Raw genomic sequence first — 26,495 nt, 5'->3', positions numbered from 1 at the left:
GACATCACAAAAAGATTCCATTAGAATAACTAACCAGTTATACAATTCTGCCAGAATAATTCAAATATACATTATTTTGATGAATTAGGATATTTTAACATCATGTTAACATAAAAAATAACCTACTTGTTGCTGTTTTGCATAAGATGTAAGTTTGTACAGATTGCAGTCAAAATAACCCCAAAACTCAATTATGTTGAAAAACCGTCCTTATATGTGTTTACATGTTGACTGTCATGTAGTTTCAGTAATCATGTTGTATTAGTTTCTCTCATTCAGTTCAGAACTGTTGGCTTGCTCTAAACCAGCAACAAATTCCTTGTATGTTCATACTTGGCCAATAAAGTTGATTCTGATTCATACAAAGTTTAAAATGTTTTTTTTTTATGACTAAACAGATCAATCAGGAGCCGTACAAATTTACAAATATTAAAATACTTAATCTGAGATCAGTAGGATGCGATACACTGAAGCACAACGGAAACCAACATTCATAACTTTCTGTTGTCCATGGAGAGTGTCCGGAGCTGACAGATTTTTCCAGTGAGGATTAGAGAACCATGCCTACATTTTTGGGCATGTTGAGAAATATTGAATGAAAAATGAATATAAATATATATCCCCCTAGACACTCAGTCGAGAAGTTTTGAGTGCTCTATTCTTGTGATGATCCAATCTGGAGTCACACCCTGGGTAAACTCCCTTTGGAATCTGCCAAAACAAAGAAAACCAGACAGATCATTTTACAGTTTACACATTTACAATAATTATAACACTGATTTTTGTGGACTATAGCTCAGGGTAAATGGTAGCTTATTTTAATCTTAATATTTATAGGCAATTTATCTATTATCCGTTTATCAATTTAACTATAATAAAACTATGTATTTAATAAGAATCTTGCAATCTATTTCATCCGCACTATGAGACACCACACAAACAATGAAAAGAGTAATCACAATACTGACTCATAATTGGCTGTGAGCAATCTCTTGGTCTCTGGTCTCTCTTCCTCTCCACCAATGGCCACCTGGAAAATTCTCGCTCCCTCCATACTGTCATCAGGAATTCTGGCACTCGTTAAGTACCAGAAGCGCATCAAAATACTTACAAATTTCCTCCCTGAAAATGCAGTTATTTTTGTCATACATATGAGCATGATCTACTTTAAACAAAATTATATCTTTTTAAATACATCTTGGCCTGGTTTCACAGACAGGGCTTAAATTAAAAAAGGATTAGGCCTTAGTTCAATTAGGACAATTAAAGGAGTAGTTCATCCAGAAAAATGTACATGACATTCCTCTTTCAAATGAATACAATCAGGAGGTTTTTTTAAATATTTTATATCCTGGCTATTCCAAGCATTATAAATGGCTGCCCAAAACTTGAAGCTCAAAAAGGTGCATCCATTCATTATAAAAGTAATCCAGCTCTGTAGTGTTAATAAAGGCCTTCTGAAGTGAATCGATGGGTTTGTGTGAGAACAATATCCATATTAGACATGTTATAAAGGTAAATATTTAGCTTCCATCAGACCGTCTTCCATATTCAATTTGCGAAAAAAGAGTAACACCTCTCACAGTTCTACGCTACATTCTACTGATACTAGAATACTAAAATCCAGTTACGCTTTTTGCGTAAGTTTAATAAGGAAGGTAGTCTGATGGGAGCTAAATGTTTTACTTTATAATGTGTTAAATATGGATATTTTTCTAACACAAGCCCATCGATTCACTTCAGAAGGCCTTTGTTAACACTACAGAGCTGTGTGGATTACTTTTATGACGGATTGATGCCCTTTTTTGAGCTTAAAACTCAATGAACCCCATCACTGCTATTATAAAGCGTAGTAGCGTCAGGATATTTATTAATATGAGGGTAAGTAAATCTTAGGGTAATTTTAAAGCGAATGACTCCTTTAAGTAGCTTTTATAAACATGCCTTGTGTCATTACGAGTTACTTTCATTTAAAACATCTTAAACATAAATGTTAGCCTGGGAATCGGCTTAAGCCTTGTCTGTAAATCCAGGGGATAGCAGAACATGTTGGCTCCCATAAGCTCTGGCTCTCATTCCAATAAAAATGATGCAAATATGCTGAATGCACGTTACAAAGCTATTTTTCTACATTACTCGCCCACAAACAAAAATTAAACATTTTACCTGGGCGAATATTGCGTGGTATGAAGCTTATAGGGTCTCACCGCTATCATCATAGTAAATGCCCACATCTCCAGTTGTTGTGTACATGATCTCATCAGAATCGGCTGACAGCGCCCTCTTGTGGCTCAAAGGCAGATGAGCGCATTTTTCCTCAAGTTTTTCTATTAGCTAGAAAAGAGAATATAAATTAAATTACTCGTATTGACATTAAATAATCTTAAAAAGAAAAACAAAGGGATTATTGCTATCTTCACACACTTACATCTTTAGCCACTAATCCCTCAAGAGACTCAAACTGACACTGAGACAGCAATCTTGAAACATGTGAGAAAGCCTGAGAGAGAAGGGGATATTTGAATATTCTGTTTAAAAAAAAATCATGTAACTCAAAAAAGTCCAAAAAACACATATTTAATTTTTGTTTATAGATTTAGAAATGGTATCAACATATATGCTTAATATCCTTTATAAAATGTGAAATAATAATTAAACAGGCATCTTTGGTATGTTCATCCATTAAGTATATATCTAATATATATATATATATATATATATATATATATATATATATATATATATATATATATAATCTATCTATCTATCTATCTATCTATCTATCTATCTATCTATCTATCTATCTATCTATCTATCTATCTATCTATCTATCTATATATATATATATATATATATTACACACACACCTAAAGGACAGTAAAAAAAAGAAGGAAAAAAAAGTCTTAAAATGCTGGTATCAATCAAGACATTCATTTTTATGTCCAGAATTATAATAGAACAAGTACTGTTATATTTAACATTGTTTATAGTCCATTACATGGCACTGGTTCACCTAAAAATGAAATTTCTGTCATCATTTATTCACGCTCAAGTTGTTCTAGACATGTGCCGGTATACGGTAATCATGGTAATGAACATGCACTGTATTGTTATTGTGGGCACTTCAAAATACCGTGAATAATTATTAAATGATGAATTATTCAGATTTTTAGAATGCATATTCAAGGGGTGATGAATTGAGAAATCAACATTCCCTTGAGCATTTGATATATAAAAGTTCATGGTAATATATCCTCAAAGTTTCAGAGCCGAAAACTTACTTGTTAGTCAAAGAAAAACTTTTATAGACACCAGGCCCAGAAAACATTCTTGTGCTTCATTCTTACATCATTGCGCTACGAAACACCGCCTCTACAGCGCGTCTTATCCAGTAGCCTTGCCTTATGGAGGGCTCGTGCTAGCTGGTCAACAACAATAAACATGCAGAGGAAGATTAAGATATTGAGCTATTCCTGGTTAAGGAAGAACACAGTCACTGCATAAGCTTCCTTCGGATCCTAATATTAGGAATGTGTGGTTGAACTTTATTTTTAATGAAGTTCCAGATGACGTGGGGAAGACATGTTCACTTCATTTCTCTGTGGAATCGTTTGTAAACAAATCTCTGGTCGATGCTGGATTTGGATCCGACAGGAATGGTGCAACACACTTATGTGAGTAAAACATGTTTTTATATGTAATAGTATTGCATTGTTATAGATCATAAGTTTCGCTTATGTGTACGTGTCTAACAGAAACATACGTTTAGCACGCTGGACTTAGACATGTATGGGCCAGGGCACGCAAAGCCCAGCAGGCCGATGAATCTTATAATATTCCATTCTTTATCTGTGTCGTTGTCTTTCGAGTCTCGATTTGACATTTGAAGGCCGGCGCGCACGTGTGTGTTTTCGCGGTTTGCACTTATATAAACCGATCTAGCGCGCTATGCGTGATATAAAAAAATATAAAAATAATAGTCTAATCAATCACGGGTGGATGAGAAATAAATCATTGTGTTTGTTTGATAAAGAGGTTTATGAGCCCCGTAATCGCATTCCGGTTGCCGCTTCTGCCTCAATCTCTCCTCTCCATCATGTGAACTGACACGGGAGCTTAAAGGACAACTCCGGTGAGAAATGAACCTAGGGGTAATTAACAGATGGTTACCGAGTAGATTGCTCTCTGGGATGCGTTTTCTTGAAAATCGAATGTAAAGAGTTTTATCTCTAAAAACAGATTAGCTTATAACGCTAGTCTATGGGGCACAGGGTAGACAGGGTGGTAAAATTAAATCGCTAGTTAAGCTCATTAAATATTAGGGCTGTCCTCGACTAAGGATTTAGACAATCGAATCAGAATTGTCGAATCTCTCTATGGTCAACTGATCGACTGTCGAATCATCTGTGTGTGTGAATGGGTCGGGAGGGGCACGACACTGTCAGCAGAAGGGTAAAACTATTTTTATTTTCCTTTACACACTGCACACAGCAACAACTTTTAATAAAGCGACCAAAACTGCCTGCCAACTGACAGACGAACTGACAATGGCTTTCTTATTTAGGTTTAAATAGCCTAAAAGGTAATGTGGTGGATAAACATTAATAAACCGTTTTCTCATAACATGTTAAAGCCGCGATCGAAATACAGAACATCACACAAATATATAAAAGAACATTTTGATAAATAAACCTAAAAAAATACCTGCCTAGAGAGGAAAAGAACACTTTGAGTGCATTTACATGCACGTTCTGAAGCCGATTGTGCCTAAAGCGGGTGAAGACGTACGCGAAGCTTAGCCCCGCGCGCCTCAGGATCTCACTCACACCCCCACCTGACGAGCACATTATATACACGCAAGCTCAATTTTGAATTGACTGACAGATGAGCTGCACGAAAGCGCTCTGTGGTGCAGCAGGATTTTAAACAACTTCCTGAGTGGCCGCGGACAGGCGCTGAATGCTGCCGCTGGTGTGTGTACACTCATTGAATGTGTTCTAATTTTAAAGGCGCGGTGCGAAGCTCAGCGACCTTAAAGGGGTCGCACACCGATGCTCAGCTCAGCGCCGCGACACGTCTTTAAAATATTGAGCACCCCCATATTGCCAAAATGGTATGATCCTCGTTTCATAACACCCGTGAAGATTCGACTGTGAGATTGGTGGTCGAATCAGGCTCCGCATATCGATGCATCGAATCTTCAACTATTCGGGGTCACCCCTATTAAATATGCAAATCCTATCCAATCCTAGCCGTGGGCGCTTACTTCCAAGTCTCCAGTGCGGCACGCCCATCAAAACCCAGCGTTAAGAAGAGAGCCTCAAAACCAGTGTAGAAAATAGCCTATAACTTATTAGTTATTATGTTTTTGAATGAAAAAAAAACACACAAACATCATTAGTTGACCTCAGACGACAGTATAAAAAAATAAAAAAGCCAGTTCATGACACCTTTAAGAATACTTTAGCTATCAGCTGTTCAAAAAGAACAACATGTTAAAGAGGAATGTTCACTGATGAGAGAAAGACTTGCATTATTTTTCTCAGCCATATTTACTTGAACCCAAATACACGTGTGGTGGATGCACATAACACGTCAGCAGAATCACTGCGGAATCGTAAACACAGATTGACAACAGACCCGGAAGAGAAGACAATGCTAAATAAAGTCGTAGCTTTTGTTATTTTTGGACCAAAATGTATTTTTGATGCTTCAAAAAATTCCAACTAACCCACTGATGTCACTGATTCAAAGGACTACTTTGATTATGTTTATTCCCTTTCTGGACATGGACAGTATACCATAGATTTTTAATGGAGGAACAGAAAAGCTCTCTGACTAAATACAAATGATCTTAAACTGTGTTTTAAAGATGAACGGAGGTCTTACGGGTGTCAAACGACATTAGGGTGAGTCATTAATGACATAATTTTCATGTTAGGGTGAACTAACTCTTTAAGGCTATTCATTTTCAAACTTGTATTTTAATCTGGACTCATTTACATGCCCTACATATTGTTTGATAATTTTCTGATTCTTTGTTGTTCAGTCACACACTTTACAATGGCTCAATTATTTAACATTAGTTTATTCATTCACAAACTGACAATGAAAAATACTTCAAAAGCATTTATTAACACATTATTAAAATTAAAAGTTGTAACTGTATACCTGAGCTAACACTAACTAGCAGTTGCTCCTTTTTTAAAAACTAACATTATCAAAGAAGAATAACTTTGTTAATGTTAATCCATTAACTAGTGAGGCCTTATTATAAAGTGTTACCTATTGTTCTTTATAATTATTTTGCACTTTATATGTTTTAAATATTTGTTTACTTTATACATTTTACATCATACGTCAATGGCTGCCGAGATCTGCTTTGTTATCTTTCTTTGTGTTCAACAGAACAAAGAAATGTATAACGTTACAGGTTTGGAACAACTTGAGCGAGACTAAATGACAGAATTTTAATTTTTGTGGAGGGAAAACCCCCTAACGTTACCCCTTTTTAGCTCATCTGCTGATGACATTAAGCTACATAAAGGAAACAGAAACTCACATGTTTGGCTCCTTCCGTGAACTCCTCGATGCTAAACTCTTTGTCGAAGTAAGTTCTGATGAGAAAGAAGTAGATGCGGGTTCGGAACCAAATTAAGGGGTTTGGGATGCCGACAACTACAACCTTTTGGTTCTGTTTATGTTTCCCCCGCTCAGAGCTATACTGACGAACACTACACACAGCAGACAATACGGGGGCGAGTCGTCTGGACTGATTCACTAAAAGTGGCTTTGACGTAAAGTATCGGGTCAGAATGGAAACGGGCCTGTTACAGCTACAGCACCTCAGTAAGGGCAGCGCCATCTTTCTCCCATCCCCAGTGACCCATCGGTTAGGGAAATCCGGCTGACAACATCCTATTGACAGAAACGTTCCGCATTTGCTGATAAATATAACGGATTTAAACACTACAAATGTATAATTATTATTCAAATGTATATTATGTGTGCCGTTTGTAAAAAAAAAAAAAAAAAAAAAAAAGAATACGCTCAACACGTTCCTATTGGTGGTGTCAAATTTGTCGTCAATTTATTATTTTGAGTCGATTTATTTAAATGAATCATGTGAATCGGTTCTCAAACCGGGGCTGAGCGATTCGTTAACGAATCAGACTGAATGGTTCTGAGATTCTTCTCGGGTCAACAACTCACCGTTAGTCATAACCACCACTGTGAATAAACAGCACAGCAATAAACAACAATAATGTGTCAACTGCTTTACTTAATTGAATTATTTAATTTAGAGCATTTCGAGATCCGGCATTTCAACCGGTTCTTCATAGCTAACTGTTTGAAAGAGTCGACTCGCCTAAACGAGCCGGACTTCCTGTCACTAGTTTCTAAAGGCGAAAGGGTGCAGCAAATGGAGAGTCAAATTCAGTTTGTCAGAAATGGACTGTCAGGAAAAGCTGGAGGTGCCCATATACACCGATGTGGACAGAGAGACTTTCTTAAGAGACATATATCCTCTGGTAATTCGTGTTATATAATAACAACAGCCATTAACTTAAGTGTTGTGAGTGTGTTTAGTTGATGAACGTGTCTCATTCAGCGCAGACCAGTGGTTCTAAAGCGCGTGCCCCTGGGGCCCTGTGTGCGCGCGTGGACGGTGAATTATCTCGCAGAAAAAGGGGGAGACCGCGAGGTCAAAGTGCACGTCTCCCCAGAGCCCAGGATGGACTTTCTACATAAGAACTTTGTATACAGGTGTGTGATTTAACACAGATCACGAGCCCAACAAAAACCATGGAAGTTAAAACATCATTATGTATTTCAGGACACTGCCATTTGACAAGTTTATTCGGAGAGCTGCAGAGGCAAAACACTCTGATTTCTTCATTAGTCAGGTCAGTTAACTTACCGTTAGCATTTATTTTATATGAAAAGTGCATTTCCCAGTGCAATGTTTTTTTGTGCATTTCCCAGTGCAATGTTTTTTTTTTAAAGTATATTCTATAAGATTTTAATATTCAAATAGCATTGTGCCACTTTTGGAAGTACCAAAGTTTGGAAGTGTAGCTTCAGACGCCAGCCACTTTCTATATTTTTATTGCAGTCATATACTTTTATTTATTTATTACATTTTTGTGAGCCAAACTCAAACACAATCATATTTTCCTTGATCTTATTTTTCCCAACAGGATGAAAGCTATTACTTGCGCTCACTCGGAGAAGATGTCCGTAAGGTATTCTGAATTAGAAATAAATATTCTACTTGTTGGGGACTGTAGTTTTTCATTTGAATGAAACTAATATGTTTTAGTATATTTACTATTGCATGCCTGGAAAATATTCTTGCTCTTTCCCTTTGAGGAACCTGCTGATTTGAGGAAGCAGTTCCCTGTGCTGGCAGAGGACTTCTATATACCCCAGTTCTTTGAGCCGGAGCAGTTTTTCTCCAGTGTCTTTCGTATCAGTTCCCCTGGTCTACAGCTGTGGACACACTATGATGTGAGATCTACCTATAGGTTGTGCTATGTTTTTTGCAGAAACACAGAAAGAAAATGTAATCATGCACTCTCTTGTAATAAAGTTTTTAAATCACTCTTGGCTTATGACGGCTATGTTTATGTTTACTGTCAGGTAATGGACAACCTTCTAGCTCAGGTTACAGGACGAAAGCGTGTTGTTCTCTACAGCCCCAAAGATGCACTTCATCTCTACCTAACAGGTGATTGCCAAAACTTTATAAATGACAACTGTGTGTACACAACAAAATGTTATTAATTTTATCTATACGCACACACACACACACAAAACACATTTAACAATGTGTGATAGAATTTTTTTGCTGTAAGATTTCAGTTTCCTAAAATGCATCTGAATATTTATTGAATGGCCTTTTTTTTAGGGGACAAGTCTGAAGTTTTGGACATTGACAGTCCTGATCTGCAACTTTATCCAGAGTTTGTGAAAGCATGCCGCTACGAGTGTGTTCTGGAACCAGGAGACTTGCTATTCATTCCAGGTAATCGATTCTTTACCCATGCCAATTATTTACATAAATTGGAAAACTACTGTGTTTCACACAACACTCTGAACTAATTGCATTTTTTTAATGTAATGAAGTTTGAATTACATTTCCTCAGCTCTATGGTTTCACAATACCCTGGCTCTCCAGTTTGGAGTTGGTATCAATGTGTTCTGGAAGCATCTTCCACCTGAGAGTTATGATAAGAAAGATCCATATGGAAACAAAGATCCAGTAGCAGCTACTCGAGCCCTGCAGGCACTGGAGAGGACTCTCGGGCTCTTAGAAGAACTGCCACCTGATTATCGGGATTTCTATGCTCGCCGCATGGTGTTGCGGATTCAAAGTCGGGCATACCTTAGGCAACCTATGGAGGGGGCACAGGACAATTTAGAGACTACATAGTTCTCTCATTCATTCAGACTAAATGGAGCTTGGAAATGCCAAAATTAAGGCTTTGGTATCGGCGTCAAAGGAAATCTAAGAGAATGTGTATATAAACCATGGAAAAACGGTTTAAATTAAAATGTACATTTTATTGCAGATAACAGATCATAAAGTTAACCTACATGTTAAAGCATTGTAAACAGGGTGGAGCTCTCATCCGGGCTGGTGGTAATAAATGGTGCTTGTGATCACAACAGTCTTAAACAATTAATGCTTCTGATCACAGAATTTCGCATAATTGGTTTGGAAAACATGAGATTGTTCTCAAACGTTTAGTCTTCTTCATCAACTGAAGGTTGAGTGTTACATCTTGTCAAAGCCAGTTACAACATCAAGAGTTGCTGCTCAGCCTGAAATCCTTGAACAACTTCCTGATCAATGTGTGTGTTGAGTGGCATTGTCAGCATCGATGCAACAATAACATTCACTAAGAATCAGCATTCATCTTCATTTATATCACTTCAGTCTTTCTGACATGTAGGGAACAGCATGACAGTAAGACCACTATAGACAACTCATTAGAGAAACAAAAAATAAAAGAATACAGATGGCAAAATCCAGCGGTGAGACCTCAATATTCCAGAAACTTTGGATTCAGACACATAAGGAAGAGCTAACTCAACCAGTGTTATCAATAAAATAGAGTGGAACACATCAAAAGCATCACACATGGACAATCACATATTCACATCTGTTTTGTCTTCGTGAAGCAACGTGTCTTATTAAAGGGAAAATTCTGTCATTAATTACTCACACCCATGTCACTCTAAACCCCCAAGACCTTTGTTTACATTTATTTGTGGAAAATATATTTTTCTGGAATAAAGCAACAATAATACCCCCATACTGGAGTCACATGGACTATTTTAACAACTTTTTTACTAACTTTCTAGGTCTTGAAAGTGTTCAAAAAGTTAATGGCTGTCTATGGAGGGGTCAGAAATTTCTCAGATTTCATCAAATATATCTCAATTTGTGTTCAGAAGACAAACTAAGGTCTTGGGGTTTGAATTTGGAACGACATGAGGGTGAGTAATTATAATTAATGACAGAATTAAAACTTTGGGTGAAATAACACTTTAAACTCCTAAAACAAAACAAACAAATGACAACCCAGACTTCCTTGAGCTGGACAACATGTTCTGATCTTCACAGTCTCAATTCTCAGATCTTTCTCCACATAATCTCAGGCAGCCTTGCACTTAGGTTTGAATAAATTCAGTCATAGCAACATTCAAATAAGACAATTAGCATTCTAATGTTCTGAACTACAGTGTTTGTGCTTTTGAACATGGCAATCTAAGAGTCGTCCTGCATCATTCAAAAAAAGATCGATTGGGTTCTCCAAAGATGAACTCAACCTAAAAGAAGAAATGGCACGGTTTCAGGATGTAATGTGTCAGGGTTCTCATGGGCGTGAATGCTTATGAACATAGAGCTCTTTTGGAGGCTGCCCAATGGGACAGGCAATGGAGGTGAATTTGAGCAGATTATGGACAGATCTGAAACCATTAGGGAGTTGCTGCTGCTCCCCGTCCAGTCTTTATCTTATCCAGCCTTTTTGAGAGGTGGCTGTTACTAGACTCCAACTCTTCAATCTTGTCCAATGCAGATCGTAGCTGCCATGAAGCAAAGTTGGGGAAGCCATTAATTTTATTATATGTACATATAAGCAGAACTTTGTTTATTATCTTGATGAAAGCAGTACTATTTGGCTATTGTACCTCTCGCTGCAATTTGCGTTTTTCAGCTTTGAGTTCGTCTTCCACCTTCTCTGCATTTTCAGATGCAGATTTGTACCGGGTCACCTGACCCTCAAGCCGCGTGACCTTAAATATGAGTTTCAATTAAAACCATGTCAAATGTTAAATTACTGTTTCATATTTTAAAGGGTAACGTGTTAAATATTTTAAAATAAACAATAATAAAAAATAAATAAAACTCACATTCTGTTCAAGTGCTGTGACTTCTTGCTCTGATTTGACAAGTTTAAATTTTAGGTCAATGACTTGCCTGTTGGCATCCCCTGAAACAAGGAACAATTACACATTCCTCAACATCAAGAGTGAGAGTCTTACTTGCTTAAAAATGAACCAAACCTGTTAAAAATCATTGCTAATTATGTAATGAATATTATGAGTTGGAGAAAAGTTTCCAAAACTTTTACCCTAAACCTGACTGAGGGTGCAAGCAGTTCCTTACTTTGCATCTCCATGATGTTGGAGTCAGCTCCATTCTCCAGCGCATCCCCTTCTGGGCTGGATGCGTCCTCTGGGCCATTCTTCTGTTTCTTCTGCTCAAGTTGACCTTTCAATCTCTTAACCTGGAACAAAAAACATGCTTGTGACTGCACAAAATGAGGAAACAGTGGATGTAAAGCAAGCAACAACCAAATACACACCTGCTCTATTAGGTTTTCCCTCTCATCAACCAGTTTTCGCAAACGAATTTCTGGAAAGCAAGTTCAACAAATTTATTATAAGACAAAAAGTAACATTATATTTGAATGTTTGGTGGGGGATGTGATAACACCTTAGGGTACTCGTCATACTCACAATTTTGTAACAACTCTAGTAAAATGTACTCAATAAATAAATCTGCAATAATAAAATATATCCACGTCTTAAAACATTCCAAGGTTAGACAGGAAAGATTTCACATACCAGGGGTGGGAGGAGCCAAAGGCATGGAGGGGGAGGAGTCAGGGCATGCAAAAGTGAGGCTATCCTATGCTGGGATGTGAAGGATGAGGATGGACAACATGCAGAAACATCAGTGACCTCAAGGGCCTCAGCCTCATGTAGTCTGTCAGTAACTCAGTAACAAGTAACTCTTTCAGCATTCACTCAATCTGCACGTTTATTACATGTCAGTGTTTTAATGAGCTTGTTCAAATGAGATCTAGCATCTAGCAAAATTAAACCTTGACCGTAGTTTTGTTTGTATATATTCTTATCTGAAGCAGTTTAATTAAATGTCCTCTATCATTATATAAAAGCATAGTCAGTTAGCTGGGAAATTAAATTGTAAAACATTAAACTGTAAAACACTCAACAACAATAATTTAAAATACTATTTTTAATTTATTCATTGTATTGTAACATGTTCAATTGACATACACTATTTTGTGTTTCAACACCATCTTCACAAAAAAAAAGATTTCAAATGAAATACTAGTTTACAATAATATCTCCCAAAAAAAAAAACATTTGGAAAAGCAACGTGCATCTATAATGCTCCGGTCAAATCCTTAGAGGAATGTTACATAGGGTTGGCACACAATAATATTTTTTATTTACCACATTTGGAACAACATATTACCAATTTAAAGAACATACACAGTCCTTCGCAACAGAAACACTGTAATTAGGAAGCTGCTTAACATGACTGCAGCATAGACAGAAAGGTGGACATTTCCAAAATGTTAAATCACATACGATATGAGAAACATTTTATTCATGCTCATGTAAAATTTCTTAATAAATATGACACTTTCACCCATTACTGCCAGCATTTAATGTGTGATTTATTTTCGATTGTACATATTGTTTGTCCTAAGTTCATTCAGTATTAGTAATCAGATCGTTAAAAACATTTATGTATAAAATGTGCTTGTGGAAACAGCTGTGATGACTGATAATCCGGTTTGACTGTAAGATAACTTTGGCTTTCTAGGGTTCTTTGAAGTAATGGTTCCGAAAATAATTTAAGACCTACAGTATAATGTGCAATGTTACTCGTTGAATGGAAGATGGTGAGAAAAGACTCAGCAACGACCTTGTATTAAGACATTTTACATTCTTCTTTCCCTTTGCCCTTTCCTTTCCCTTTTCCACTTTTTTTAGATTCTTTTCTATCATTTTCCTTGTTGATCCCTGGTGCTTCCTGCTCTCCTGAAAAATCTGATGCCTTGTTTTCATGGTGTATGGAGCTATTGATCTCTTGGCCTACATCTCTCGTCTCCGTTTCTTGGCCTACATCTCTTGTCTCCATCTCTGAACTTTGATGAACCCCTTTACTGAGTGTCACATCTTCTGATGCCGGCTGATGCTCCTCAAGTGCATCAGGCGTGTCATGCTGCTGATCATTAGGTCTGACTTCACTGTTGGTTTGGCTGTCCTCTTTTAAACATCTTTCTATTTCTACATCTGTTGCTGTTTGTTGCTGTTTGTCTGTGGCATGACAATCATCTTTATGCTCCTTTGGCTTTGATTCCTGATCTGCATGTTCTAGATGTTCATCTTCTTGGATTTGGTCCTCATCAATGACATTCCTTTCGTACTTCTGGCTTGCTTCTGCATTTTCTTTTAAAAAAGTAGAGTCTGCATTTGGCTGATCTACAACGTTTTTTAAAGGGGCATCTGATGATGCTTCAAGATCCATTTCATCAAAGTCGAAGGATTCTCCTTCATCTTCTTCCTCCTCATCATCATCTTTTTCCTTGACCTCTTGAAGAACCACATCTGACTTTATCTGAAGGTCTTCATCTTTTTCAGGCAGCTGTACATTCATTTCAACCTGATTTTGGATTGATGTTTCCTCCTGAACGTTTTCTACTGTTGGTTCTTGGTCAGAAGCTTCTGACTCCACAACTGATTCCTGGTTTGCTTCAATGGCAGACAGGGGATCATCATGTATAACCTGAAGCTCTGTTGTTTCAATTAAAAGAGTTTCATCAACATGGCATCCAAAACCTTTTTCACAAGGGACATTAAGGCTTTCTACATCTAGTTCATTTTGTGTCTTAACCTCTTCCTGGTCCACGTCTGCTCCAATACTATCTTGAAGTTGACTTTCCATTGGCTGATCAATAGGTTGATCCTGGATTACCTTTTCAGTTTCATTTTCCACCTTCTCCATCACAGGGGAAGAGGAATGAGCTGAGTTATCTTGAACTTCAGACTGAGTGTCACCATCTAGATCAGTATTTTGGAGCCTTTCTTTCTGTTCTTCTACTTCACAGTCCAGATGACTCTTCTCTTCCTTCATGCCTACCAATGAAGAATTCTCTATGTATTCAGAGCTGGACTTAACGCACACTCCAACAGTATCCATGGGCTGAGCAGAAGGTTCATGAGGCTGTGAAGTCTCGGTTTCTGAAGACATAAGCTCACTGCTGAATATTACAGGTTCTGGGTCAGGATTTGTCTTATCCTCAGTGTGGCCATCAATAATGGTTGCAGGGTTAGCGATAATATTGTTGGACAGATCATCTGAAAGGACACCATTGTTAGATTCAGGGGAATCAAAATCTGTAATGGTTTTAGAAATTTCTGCCGAATCAACTTCATCTGTAACTAACTGATTTTTTTCTTGAGCATTATCAGCATTAATATTTGTGCTTGCTATTTCTATACGGTCCAATTCATTGGTTCCTTTATCACCATGTGGGACCTCTGTATTCAACATTGTTTCAGATACGTCATTCCCTAAGGGCTTCTCGTGGTTCTCTTCTAGATCACCTTCCAGTTCTGGGTTTGGATTGTCTTCACTCAAAACTATTTCATTCTTGTCATCCATCTTTGTGTCACTCTCTTGCTTGTCACTTTGTTTCTGCTTCTGCTTGTTTTTCTTCTTCCTTTTCTTTTTTTTATTGACAGCACTGGCACCCTGTGTTTTAGGAAGTTTCTCCATTTGAGATGATTCCATAGACTCCTCTTTGTCATTGATGAGTTGATCATCAAGCACTGCCTCACCAGGTTTATCAGTTTCATCATGGATTGAAGCAGAGACAGACTCTACAGGAGTTTCCTCTTTGATTTCCTTATTAGGTTTGACACATTCACTCTCTTGTTGATCTGTTTCCATAAGTTCATCCTTGTGAACTTTGCTCTCTGATTCTTCTGTATCATATCTTGAATCTTCCAATAAATGTGCGTCAGATTCGATCTTCTCCTTGGGTCTTGTTGCAGTGAGTTCATCATCACCAACAGAACTTGAAGGTTCTTCAGGTCTATTCTCAAGATGCCCTACACCCTGATTCACTTGGTCCCCAAGGTCTTCATTCTCATTTGCTTTTAAAGCTGTATTTGTTGAACTGAAAGGGACATGTGAAGAATGTTGATTCCCCTGCATTCTGTCATCCAAATCTTTTTGTTGCTGGTCTTTAAACAGCTTCAACTGATGAGTGCCTGGGAGATGATGGAGGTGTCAGTAGTTAAAGCCAAAATAAATGTGTCTGTAGAAGCCAATGAGTATCTTGCAAATGTTTAGAGCAAGAAGTAAAGGAAGAAGGAGGGAAAAAGGAAGACTCCAAGCCAAAGCTCTTATATAGAGAGCTCTTATATTTGCTATACAAATCAAATGTGTTGAAGGATGTCCCAAAGAAGAAAACCCCACAGTTTTAAGTCAAGAACTGAAGAAAGTACTCAGCAATTCCTTCTCTTGATTTTGATTTCAAAGAATAAATATTTGCAGCAATTAAATAAACGCTTTTCCAGCAGAATATTGGATTATGGACTCAAGAAAGATCCTATATTGTTTGGTTCATGATATGCCATTAATTTAGCTGTATATGCAAAGTGGATACAGGGAAACAGGAAAGTGTGAGATGTTAATGTAACAGTGCATTTGTACCAGGTCAATAGAAGCAGTTTAGTTGGACTTTGCTCAAGCTCTACAAGATGAAAATGCAAAGTGGCAAAGATAAAGTAACGTAAGCATGCAATGAATGGTGTTAAGAAAAGCAGCTTACCTAGTACGCTACTCCCCTCTCGGATTTCAGTTGATGCTGTTTGTTCAGATTTTCCAACTTCTTCCCCTGTTTCTCCATTGGTGGACAAGTCAGGTCCAAGGACAATGCCATGTTTCTGTACAGAAAAAAAACAATTTAATATTAGTATACTTAGTTTAAAAACAGATTCAGGTCACATTTAGACACTAGGCCTAGAACAGGAATGGGCAACAAACCCACACAAAAAAGCTAATCAATGTCTTTAGGATTACTAGAATGCTACATGCAGGAGAGTTTTTATCAGGGTTGGTGCTAAACTGCAGGATAGTGAGCCTCCACGACCGAAGTTGCCCATCGCTGGACTTTTTAAATGTGTCTGTATTTGTTGATGTACCAATATTATGATAACATTATAATATAATATTCTTTTAATTCAGTCAGAAGTTGAATGTTAATAAATCAGTCTTGATTTATATTATATTCTGGCTTTTAGTATCTTTACATTATTAAATATTAATACACCCCTGAGCAGTGAAGTCCAGAAAGTTAAGCTACAAAAATATGCAAAATATTTGTTCTGGGAAAAAAATTCTAGTTCTACCACACAAATCAATACCTTCAAAATATCTTTGAGCTGAACAACCTCATCTCTGAGCTCATCGCGCTCATTTCGAATGGCATCAGAAAATTCCTTCTGTCTCTCTAATGCCTGAACAGCACCAGAAGGGATTTGGCAAGGATGCAGCGAAGGGAAGAAAAAGAAGGTGAAAGCAATGAAAACAATGCTGCAGAGGCAAAGTACAGACAGATTGTAGCAGGAAACAGATGTAAATCAAGCAAATATATGTTTGAAAGGTGAAATTATAAATTCTCTTTACGCAAAGGTAAAGATAAAGATTAAAAAAAACAGTTATGGGGGTTGGATACTGAGGGATCATACCCCAATTTTTTTATTCTTCCACTCAATAGTTTCCTGGAGGTCAGAAATCTCCCTAACAAAGCCGTCTTGCTTGAGCCGTAATTGGCGGATCTCCTAGAAAGCGGTTTTACGCATGGAGGAAGACCAAATATAAAGGAAGTTGTTCAGGCAGATCAGCAGAAGCCAAGCATTTGAAAAAGACAAAAAGTTTATGACAGAGACATAAATACAACAATACTCACAGTGAGCAGTTCTTCACTCTGTTTCAACGTCTCCTTCAATTCACTGAACTGAAACTGCAGTATACTATGAGCATGCTTCTCTCGTTCAAGGTCCTGAAAAGAAATTGAACTGCTTTCAGTTTCAATTAAATTTTACACAGTGGAAGACAATAACAAACAATAACAAAAAGTTATACAATATACAAATTAATACATTAATTGAACCTTAATATTTAAATTTACTTGATCACTTGACAATGTATTACAACAAACCATTACTGCAACTTACTATAATGCACACCTGACTGTACAGACCTTACTCTTTTCATCAAGCTCACGGCGTGTTTCAAACAGCTTCTCCTCCAGTTCCATTAAAGAGTCTTTTAAAGTGTCCACTTCATACATCATATTAGTCTTCTCATTGTCCAGCTGTGCATTGGACACCATGGCCTTACGGTACTTTTCTTCCACTTCCAAAAGGGAATCCTTCAAAAAGTCAGATAACATATTAAAATTAGCACACTGACAAACACACCTCTGAACATGTATAACAATACTCATTACATTTTAAGATACATTTTACTAAATACATTTTTAGGCTAAATTTCATTATAATATCATGAAGAAGGATGTATAACAAAATGTTTTGGAGAATAATATCAAGTCACAGATGGAAGCAAGGCAGAGAAATCAGATATGGCACAGAAGTTTGAACATGCAAGACGCAGAACCAGAGGCTAGATATCACGTCATTTTATCATGTTCCTGGTCAGCTACTCGCTGATTAAAAAGCTTTGTTTTTCTTTTGCCAGCACTGTCATATGTAACTGGGCTTTTGACTGGCACTGTCTTTACCAGACGTGTACCTTGAGCTCTTTGAGGTTCTGCATGTGCTTCGCCTCCACATCTTGAATTTGATCCTTAAGCTCATGGATCTCCTGAATGAAAAGCATTAAGAGTGAGAATGAGGAGGAAGGATAAAGGATGCAGTGGAGGAAAAGCAAAGGAAGGTTAAAGAACAGCAGACTTATTTTTGGATGAATTACTGTGCAAGAAAGTACAAATCTGTAGAAAATAACAGTGAAGCAGCAGATTATAGCAGGTTCTCAGTCTTACTCCTAAAGTAGAGGTCTTCAACCATGCTCCTGGGGACCCACTGTCCTGCAAAGTTTAGCTCCAACCATAATCAAAAGCAGCTGAAGCTAATCAAGCTCTTCAGAATCACTTGTTGAAAATACACAGGCCAGTGTGCTGAAGCAGGTTTGAAATCAACTTTGCAGGACAGTGGGTCGCCAGAAGCAGGTTTGAAGACCTCTGTCCTAAAGAGTTTAACACACATATCAAAACCTGTTTAGGGTTTTAAAGTTTTAAAGTTTAAAAAGGTTTTTTTTCACTATTATTAACAACAGGATCTACATTTTCATGGGTTTAAATACAATATTTTTGTTATAAGAGGCAATAAAACATCAAAATCACTCCTTTCCAGGTAAAAAAAATTAACTTGATTTTCAAAAGTCAATGAATTTGTGACAGCTGAATTTTTGACATGCCCAACATCTTAATCTTTGAGTAACGTAGTTTATTTAAGCCACAAAATAAACTTAATTCAACTACCGGATGACTTGAATGCGGCATCGCTTTCCGAAAAGAGGGAGAAAATGGCGGCCTGAGCAGCTTCAACATGTCAGAGACAGTAATGTGCATAATACATAATGCATGAGAGTATACATTTGTTCTTCACTCTGTGAAAATGAATCGGAATTATCAGGAAACTGAGTGAAATAATTCATAATGCATGCTAAAGAGAATAAACGTCAATCCAATTAAAAAAAAACTCCGGGTTTTAGCAACAGACATTTTTATGCACTAACTACGAATTCTGATTCTGACATTCCCGATTTCAAAATTTTCATTTTTTTCTATTCTTGACTAATCTTTTCACATAATTTTGGCAATAGATGAATTGTTAAATGAGTGATCTTGAGATGAGTTCCTGTAGTCGTCTCGACTCTCATTTGCTGATGTAATGTATTATAAACTTGACAGGTGGTTAATTTATTAATTTATTTTGAATCAAATGTAAATTGTATATTATCTTCCAAGTTGTTTAAAAGATTAAAGCAATTATCAAATTTTTATAAAATGTTGTTTAATTGTCTAACAAAAGATATATTTTTACATTAATCATTACATTTAATTGCCCCTTAGCAGATTTTGACTCTTATCTGGTTTAGGTGCGTTTGATTAGCGATATGATTTTACTAAACTCTGATAAAAGGCAGATATCTAGGGACAAGACTGAGCAATATAGAGAAAGAAAAGGACAGAGTATTAAGCTTCTGTGAAGAATGTGCGTGATGAAAATGAGCAATGATATGTTATATTGTCAGATTCTCAATCTGAACAAATATGGCTGTTGATTTTTAAATCAAATCAACATATCACAAATATAAATGTGCTCATAAATAAAATAAAAGATATCAACCAAAACAAAACCCCCTAATTAGAAACACTTTGAATACTGTATAATGAAAATGTATTCATAAATAAAGACATTGCATTTACTGTAGGTCTGTCGTCTATCCAATGTAAACATCAAAAGCACATGATATCATCCTATGATTTCCTGGTATGGTTATATTAACTTGCTGCATAAATTTAAACTGGAACAAGACCCTACAAATAGATCAGGATGCACACGCACACACCTTGATTTCCCGTATAGATGCTTCTGTGTCAGCAGAGATGGATGTATCTCCACTTCCTCTCCGTGAGGATGTTCCACCCAGAGAGGTAAGAGTGGCGCCTGATATAGTTGATGCTCGTGAAGAGCCCTAAAAATACAGCAAGTCATAATTCAGATTGAATGTTTATACAGCTCACCAATAATGCTTACAATATGCTTAATTGGTAAAGGATCTACATAAATAAAACAAAATCACAAACCTTTTCTAAGTAGTCTCGCTCTGACCTGTCATCAACCTGTAAATAAAACAGATGATACAAAGTCAGTATGTTTTGTGGTCTTGCAAAGTCAAGTTGAGCCATTACAAGTCTCTTATTCATTCATCGTGATTCATGCTGTCCACTGAAGACATGCTGTTGACACAAAAAAAGTTAGTAAAATATTTTTTTCTAATTATTAGTAGAAAATAAATCAGCACAAATCAGTTTAAATTAAGAAGATTCAAAACCTAATAATAGTATTTGATTAGTAAGACAGATTAATCAAAATGCAACCAGCAAGCAATTCTGTAATAATTCTCAAGGTGTTGCAAATATCTTTTTACAATAAACTTGAAGTAGAATACAACTGGAAAGTTCCTTCAAACATCATGGCACTCAAGACTTCAGAGCTTTTCCGCACATAAAATCAGTTTGCTGAAACAAATGACCACTGCAATGACCATCTCACATGCAGGCCGCCACCTCAATCCAACATGCCATTGCTTGCCTTGTATGCATGAATACACACAACAGATCACATGAACCCCAAGATTTCACTCTCATACCATAGGCAGCCTCCCATTAACATTTGGCAGGTCAGGAATGACAACGCGGTCAACGTCTCTAGAGAGGCCACTGATACTAGCTGTGCTGAGCCTAAAACTAGCCACTGAGCTGCTGCAGTCCTCCTGGAAAGCACCAGATGTCAGCAGTCAACATCAACGTGAGAGGTATTTCAACTATTTAAGTCTCAATGTCCAAGTTTAACAGTTGCATGCATGCACCCAAATGAGGAATGCACAGACAAACACACATTACCTCAGGTGTCCTTTCTTACACTGTTAAAGTCATTTAATACTACTCAATAGGTAAACCAAGTTTAATTATTAGTTTTATTTTTATGGCAAGACAAAAAGCACTTTCATGGCTCAAGTAGAAACATCTATCTACACTCAATGACACATACACACACGCAGTAGAAGACATTAAAAGCAAAAGTAATTTGACGCTATAATGAATCTGTCACTGTCATTGAATCTGTCATTGTTGGTCCATGATTCAGTGACACTGGGTTGCTCACCACTGGGCTGCAACACGCAGAATTTGCCCTGGACGAAGTCCTAGAGCTGGAAGCCAGCAGACCACTGTATTCAGAGGACTAGAGGAACGAATACACACACACACACACATGCACTGTGAGAATATGAAACATCAGAGAGCGCGAGAGAGAGAGAGAGAGAGAGAGAGAGAGAGAGAGAGAGAGAGAGAGAGAGAGAGAGAGAGAGAGATTTGGAGATTGTCAGACATTGCAGGCCTCTTGCAGTCACCCCACATCTACAAACTTTTCAAAAAAGAAGGAAAAAAACAAGCTATATACACACACATACACACACAGGTCCTTCTCAAAAAATTAACATATTGTGATAAAAGTTCATTATTTTCAATAATGTATTGATAAAATTTAACTTTAATATATTTTAGATTCATTGCACACCAACTGAAATATTTCAGGTCTTTTATTGTTTTAATACTAAAACAATAGTCCAGTGTCAAGTACCCACAGTCAGTGATGGTCTGGGGTGCCATGTCAGCTGCTGGTGTTGGTCCACTGTGTTTTATCAAGGGCAGGGTCAATGCAGCTAGCTATCAGGAGATTTTGGAGCACTTCATGCTTCCATCTGCTGAAAAGCTTTATGGAGATGAAGATTTCGTTTTTCAGCACGACCTGGCACCTGCTCACAGTGCCAAAACCACTGGTAAATGGTTTACTGACCATGGTATTACTGTGTAACCTAGTAATCAAGACGCACCCTAGCGGCAGCAAATTTAATCTGCCCACAAGTGTCGTCTAGGAACTCTCAATACCCTTATGAGCTGTATTCCTCTCAATCTGGAGGGGCCAATCACATCGTGTATAGAGTCGGCGGGCGGGGCCATAATGACGACGGCCGAGTTGCGTTTGCGTGCTTCTAGTAAACACAGAAACTGGCGAACGGCGGCGGTCTTTCAAATCAGCTTTGACTGCGATTTGGAGTTAAGCTTTTCTCTGAGAAAAGAACGGCACTGAAGTCATTCTTAAAAAGGTAAGATGTGTTCGGAGTTTAGCCGACCGGATACGGTGAATGTTTAATCTATCAACAAGCTCTGTTTCACCTTCGTTGCTCTGGTTGGTGTAGCGCTATCCTATCGTGCGCAGAGGAAGTTTGAAAGACAACCATTTATCCCGCCCCTCGGATTGAGCCCTGTCTATGGTGAGTTTCCAGACCAAACATCTTGATGTGGGTCTGGCTTGTCAGGCTAATTACTGTGCTCAATTGGCCTGCCAACTCTCCTGACCTGAACCCCATAGAGAATCTGTGGGATATTGTGAAGAGAAAGTTGAGAGACAAGACCCAACACTCTGGATGAGCTTAAGGCTATCAAAGCATCCTGGGCCTCCATAACACCTCAGCAGTGCCACAGGCTGATTGCCTCCATGCCACGCCGCATTGAAGCAGTCATTTCTGCAAAAGGATTCCCGACCAAGTATTGAGTGCATAAGTAAACATAATTATTTGGAGGTTGACTTTTTTTGTATTAAAAACACTTATTGGTCGTTATTGGCATAATTAAATATGCAGTCATGAGTCAAAATCATCAGTATTAAAACAATAAAAGACCTGAAATATTACAGTTGGTGTGCAATGAATCTAAAATATATGAAAGTTACATTTTTACCATTACATTATGGAAAATAATGAACTTTTTTTATTACAATATGCTAATTTTATGTAAAGAGGAGAGGAGGAGTCAAATATATGCAAGATGGCAAAAGAGACAGACACAACACTCAGCAATATATATATAATATAAAATATATATATAAAACAGGACCTGAAATACACATTCCCTTACATTCATTTTAACCATATATATTTTAGATGTTAATTAAAAAAAGAAAATGTTATGTGAAAATGTCAACCATCCGCTACACAAATATAAAGCCCTCTCAGCCTCACATGAAACACATTCAAAGTCTTTTCAAAGATTTCTTCATGATACACAAGCAACCTGTTTTAGCCTCTAAATCACACACACATGTTAAAACGAATATAAGTAGTATTTTGAGAATAGTGTGCATTAGTGCCTGCCCCGTTTTTCAGCAGTGCTGGTCCTGGAAGGATTTTTTCCATTCATTTTTAGGTTGTTATAAGCCATGAACAGCTACAAGTTGAATCACAACTTATTTTTATGGAAAGTTAATTGCATACAGTGTGTGTGTATATATATATATTATATATATATATATATATATATATATATATATATATATATATATATATATATATATATATATATATATATATGGGAGTGAGTGGCGCTAACAAAATCTTTGGCAAGTGTTGCATTTTTTCGAACAATTTGGTTGGTGTAATAATAGGTAATGTAGTTTTATACCAGGAACTCCTGTGGGCTGAAATCTTCAGCGGAAGCAAATACCATTGATTAACGAACTTGAAGCTCCCAGTAGGTCTGTCTTTAAAGGTTTATAAGTTATCATTCAAAATCAATTTTTCCATGAAGAAATGAATGGAGTTTTTACTTCCGAAACCCAACGTTTGCACTCGTATCGTCTGAGTGAGTAAACAAACATTATAAGGGTAAACAAGAACAATATATTAATGATGATGAGCCAGCATTACAAATTAATTTTAAAACTTCACACTTTGGTTAGGGAACTGGGTCCAATCATTTCATGCACATTTACAGTTTAGCTCTATCATTCTTACAGCACGAGCACTGGCGCGTCGAGAGCCACTGTAGAGACTGTCCTCATATATAGAGCCCTAATAATGGACGGATACAGACACACAGACAACAAACAATATTTATGTCACACCTCAATGTCTATGAGAATGCAAACTCTCCTCAGTCTCTCCTTTTGTGCACAATACATCAATACAGCAGCCTTTCAACACATTTGAATGATTCCATTTAATCAGATATCTGCCAGGTTGGTGAGGGGGAAAAAAACTACAACTATTAAAGCTGAAGTGTGTCATTTTTCAATAATAAAAAAGTCCCAGGCAGGGACTACTATAAGTAAGCCATTTATAGAACAAAATCCCTTCCCACTGTAACTGTGGCACTTTTAAAACATCAACTTCTGGCTCAGCTAATAATGAAAATGTAAGCAAGAATCTTTATTAAAACAGTTAAATTGCTTTTTAATCATAAATAATTTTTTAACCAGGAAATAGCCATTGAATACGCATTACATATACAGTAAGTATTAGGAAACCTGATTGGAAAAAAACATATACATATATATATGATAAAAAAAATATATATATAAATATATTATATATATATATATATATATATATATATATATATATATATATATATATATATATATATATATATATATATTTTTATTATAAAATCAAGATATATTTATAATGCACACTTCATCTTTAAGGCCTGCACGTCAAAGCCAAAGCACAAGCAATTAGCTCAGTCCTCTGTTTGTGGTCTGTGTGGGTTTAAGACCTGATAACCCTACATGACCTGCTGTGGATGAGAGAGTGAAAGCATCTAAAATGTGTGTACAGAGCTGCACATATTATTGTGCAGGAAGTGCTGTTGGGCAGAGGGTAATATGAGGAGCAGCACAAACCATGTGCTTCCTGCTGTGCTGCAAAGGGAGCTAAACAGACAAGAGAGATGAACATTTCAAATCAAAAACAGACTAAAAAAGGCAGAGAACAGCAAAACAGAGGGTGGACATGACCGAAAAATAGAAAGCTCTAAATGATAAAGTACAATAAAAGAGGGGATTTGAATAAGTGAGATGGAAGGAGAGGATGAAGATAACAGACCTGGTAGCCACTGTAGGAAGGGACTTGATGTTTAGAGGAATAACTATTACTGCTGCTGTACAACTCAGAAGAATGGTAGGCGCTCTAAAATAATGGGAAATAATGTTGATGGGATGAACGATGAACTGATGAAGATGGAAGTGTAAGAGATGACAAAAAAAAGCTGCAATGCAAGGGCATCATGCCAGCTGAAGTCAGAAATTGTACTAAATTGGCTTTTCACACTTGAAAACATTCACCCACGTGTTACTTACCTCAGGGTTAAAGTGATTTTAACCCTGGATTAAAAAAGTTCTTAGTGTGAAAAGCTTTTAATTTTGTTACAAATCACATGCATTAAACCATTAAAACCACAATATAGTAATTAGTCATGTTATATCTACTGTTTTACAAGTTACCTCTGGAGAAAATATAATGCCCAATATCTATTGGCCTGGTTTCACAGACAGGGTTTATAATAAACCAGGATTACGCCTGGCTAGGTTCAATAAGGGCATTTAAGTAGCTTTTTTCAGTTAAAACATGCATTCTAGGTTTAAAGCTACACTATGTAACATTTACGTCCGCTAGAAGGCACCTATTTAAAACAAAGGTGTAGTCTGATGATGCCAAGTTGCCTAGAGGATTTGGGCAGAAATCCTGTACATGAATGTGATTACTAACGTTACTGTAGTATGAAGCAGAGCAGGAACGAGTGTTGTGGAGCTGAGCAAGGCTGCTGGAGGATTGTTATGCAAACACACGCTCACAAGCAGCAGGACTTTTATTATGACAGGACACAGTCACCGGCGCAATTTCCACTTTTCCGGTCATGAGTATGAGGTAACGCAGCTCTGTTTATCGTATTATATACATTTAAGTGCGTTTTAAATGATGGTATGACGTTACTCTGTGCGTTCGCTCGGCGTCTGCTGTGACACTTGTTCACACTGCTAAAAGTAAAGCGTTACTGCCAAATAAAACCGGAAACCGAGGGTAACGCAGATATGACATAACTGACAGGCGACTCCCTCAGACGTCCCGGCTCCTTGGTTAAAACAGCAATTTACAAATAGTTGAAAACATTTGGGATATTGTAAGAACTCACAAAATATATAGCACTGGCTTGGTGGTTTTTGAATATTTTACTGCAAAAATACTACATAGTAGGGCTGCACGTTTTCAAGTTTTTCATTAACCGTTAACCGAGGCCCTTAGCGGTTAATACTCGGTTAACCATAGTGTGCGTCAGGGTTATTTTTAGCTTATTAATTTGACGACCACCATCATAGTGAACGCGCCTATAGAGAGAAATGCACATCATGGATTACACAATCAGAGAGTAGCCTATTTCTTTTCGTTTTAAATTGTTAAAAGACATTTCAAGTTTCTTAAGATCTATTTCATGTCTGCGAGG

General features: G+C 37.1%; 3 protein-coding genes across 18 annotated transcripts in view; 1 reads left to right on the top strand and 2 right to left on the bottom strand.

The window, feature by feature from the left end:
• Nucleotides 1–363: 363 nt before the first annotated feature.
• Nucleotides 364–6,936, bottom strand: maip1 (matrix AAA peptidase interacting protein 1). Its single transcript, XM_067445013.1, has 5 exons — nt 6,563–6,936; nt 2,429–2,500; nt 2,208–2,334; nt 969–1,122; nt 364–711 (listed from the first exon to the last, which is right to left on the bottom strand). Exons 1-5 carry the CDS (start codon nt 6,863–6,865, stop codon nt 633–635), a joined length of 735 nt encoding a protein of 244 aa, XP_067301114.1. The 5' UTR covers nt 6,866–6,936; the 3' UTR covers nt 364–632.
• A 459-nt stretch (nt 6,937–7,395) lies between these two features.
• Nucleotides 7,396–9,445, top strand: tyw5 (tRNA-yW synthesizing protein 5). The gene is made up of 8 exons (XM_067443800.1): nt 7,396–7,532; nt 7,613–7,767; nt 7,838–7,907; nt 8,202–8,246; nt 8,374–8,511; nt 8,644–8,731; nt 8,912–9,028; nt 9,150–9,445. The coding sequence occupies exons 1-8, from the start codon at nt 7,452–7,454 to the stop codon at nt 9,434–9,436; spliced, it is 981 nt and encodes a 326-aa protein (XP_067299901.1). The 5' UTR covers nt 7,396–7,451; the 3' UTR covers nt 9,437–9,445.
• Nucleotides 9,446–10,958: 1,513 nt separating this feature from the next.
• The window catches only part of lrrfip1a (leucine rich repeat (in FLII) interacting protein 1a), a 47,098-nt gene continuing 31,561 nt past the window's right edge, over nt 10,959–26,495 (bottom strand). For 2 of the 16 annotated variants that reach the window (XM_067443783.1, XM_067443785.1), the window contains 14 exons: nt 25,100–25,183; nt 24,898–24,927; nt 24,008–24,064; nt 21,319–21,396; nt 20,804–20,926; nt 20,238–20,273; nt 20,000–20,125; nt 18,158–18,229; nt 17,607–17,777; nt 17,313–17,405; nt 17,092–17,184; nt 16,768–16,860; nt 16,173–16,287; nt 12,542–15,609 (listed from right to left, as the gene is read on the bottom strand). In XM_067443783.1, coding sequence (XP_067299884.1) covers nt 13,262–15,609; nt 16,173–16,287; nt 16,768–16,860; nt 17,092–17,184; nt 17,313–17,405; nt 17,607–17,777; nt 18,158–18,229; nt 20,000–20,125; nt 20,238–20,273; nt 20,804–20,926; nt 21,319–21,396; nt 24,008–24,064; nt 24,898–24,927; nt 25,100–25,183 — 3,519 coding nt within the window. In that variant the 3' untranslated portion in view covers nt 12,542–13,261. Of the gene's footprint in view, nt 11,098–11,202; nt 11,308–11,424; nt 11,505–11,680; nt 11,802–11,879; nt 11,930–12,541; nt 15,610–16,172; nt 16,288–16,767; nt 16,861–17,091; nt 17,185–17,312; nt 17,406–17,606; nt 17,778–18,157; nt 18,230–19,999; nt 20,126–20,237; nt 20,274–20,803; nt 20,927–21,318; nt 21,397–24,007; nt 24,065–24,897; nt 24,928–25,099; nt 25,184–26,495 lie in introns of those variants that run through there. The other 14 variants (XM_067443795.1, XM_067443796.1, XM_067443798.1 and 11 more) reach the window with 13 other exon arrangements.

This window comes from Pseudorasbora parva, chromosome 5, assembly GCF_024679245.1.
Source record: "Pseudorasbora parva isolate DD20220531a chromosome 5, ASM2467924v1, whole genome shotgun sequence".
Lineage (NCBI taxonomy): Eukaryota > Metazoa > Chordata > Actinopteri > Cypriniformes > Gobionidae > Pseudorasbora > Pseudorasbora parva.
The sequence above is the reverse complement of the archived record's forward strand: the minus strand, read 5'-3'. Positions and strand labels throughout refer to the sequence as shown.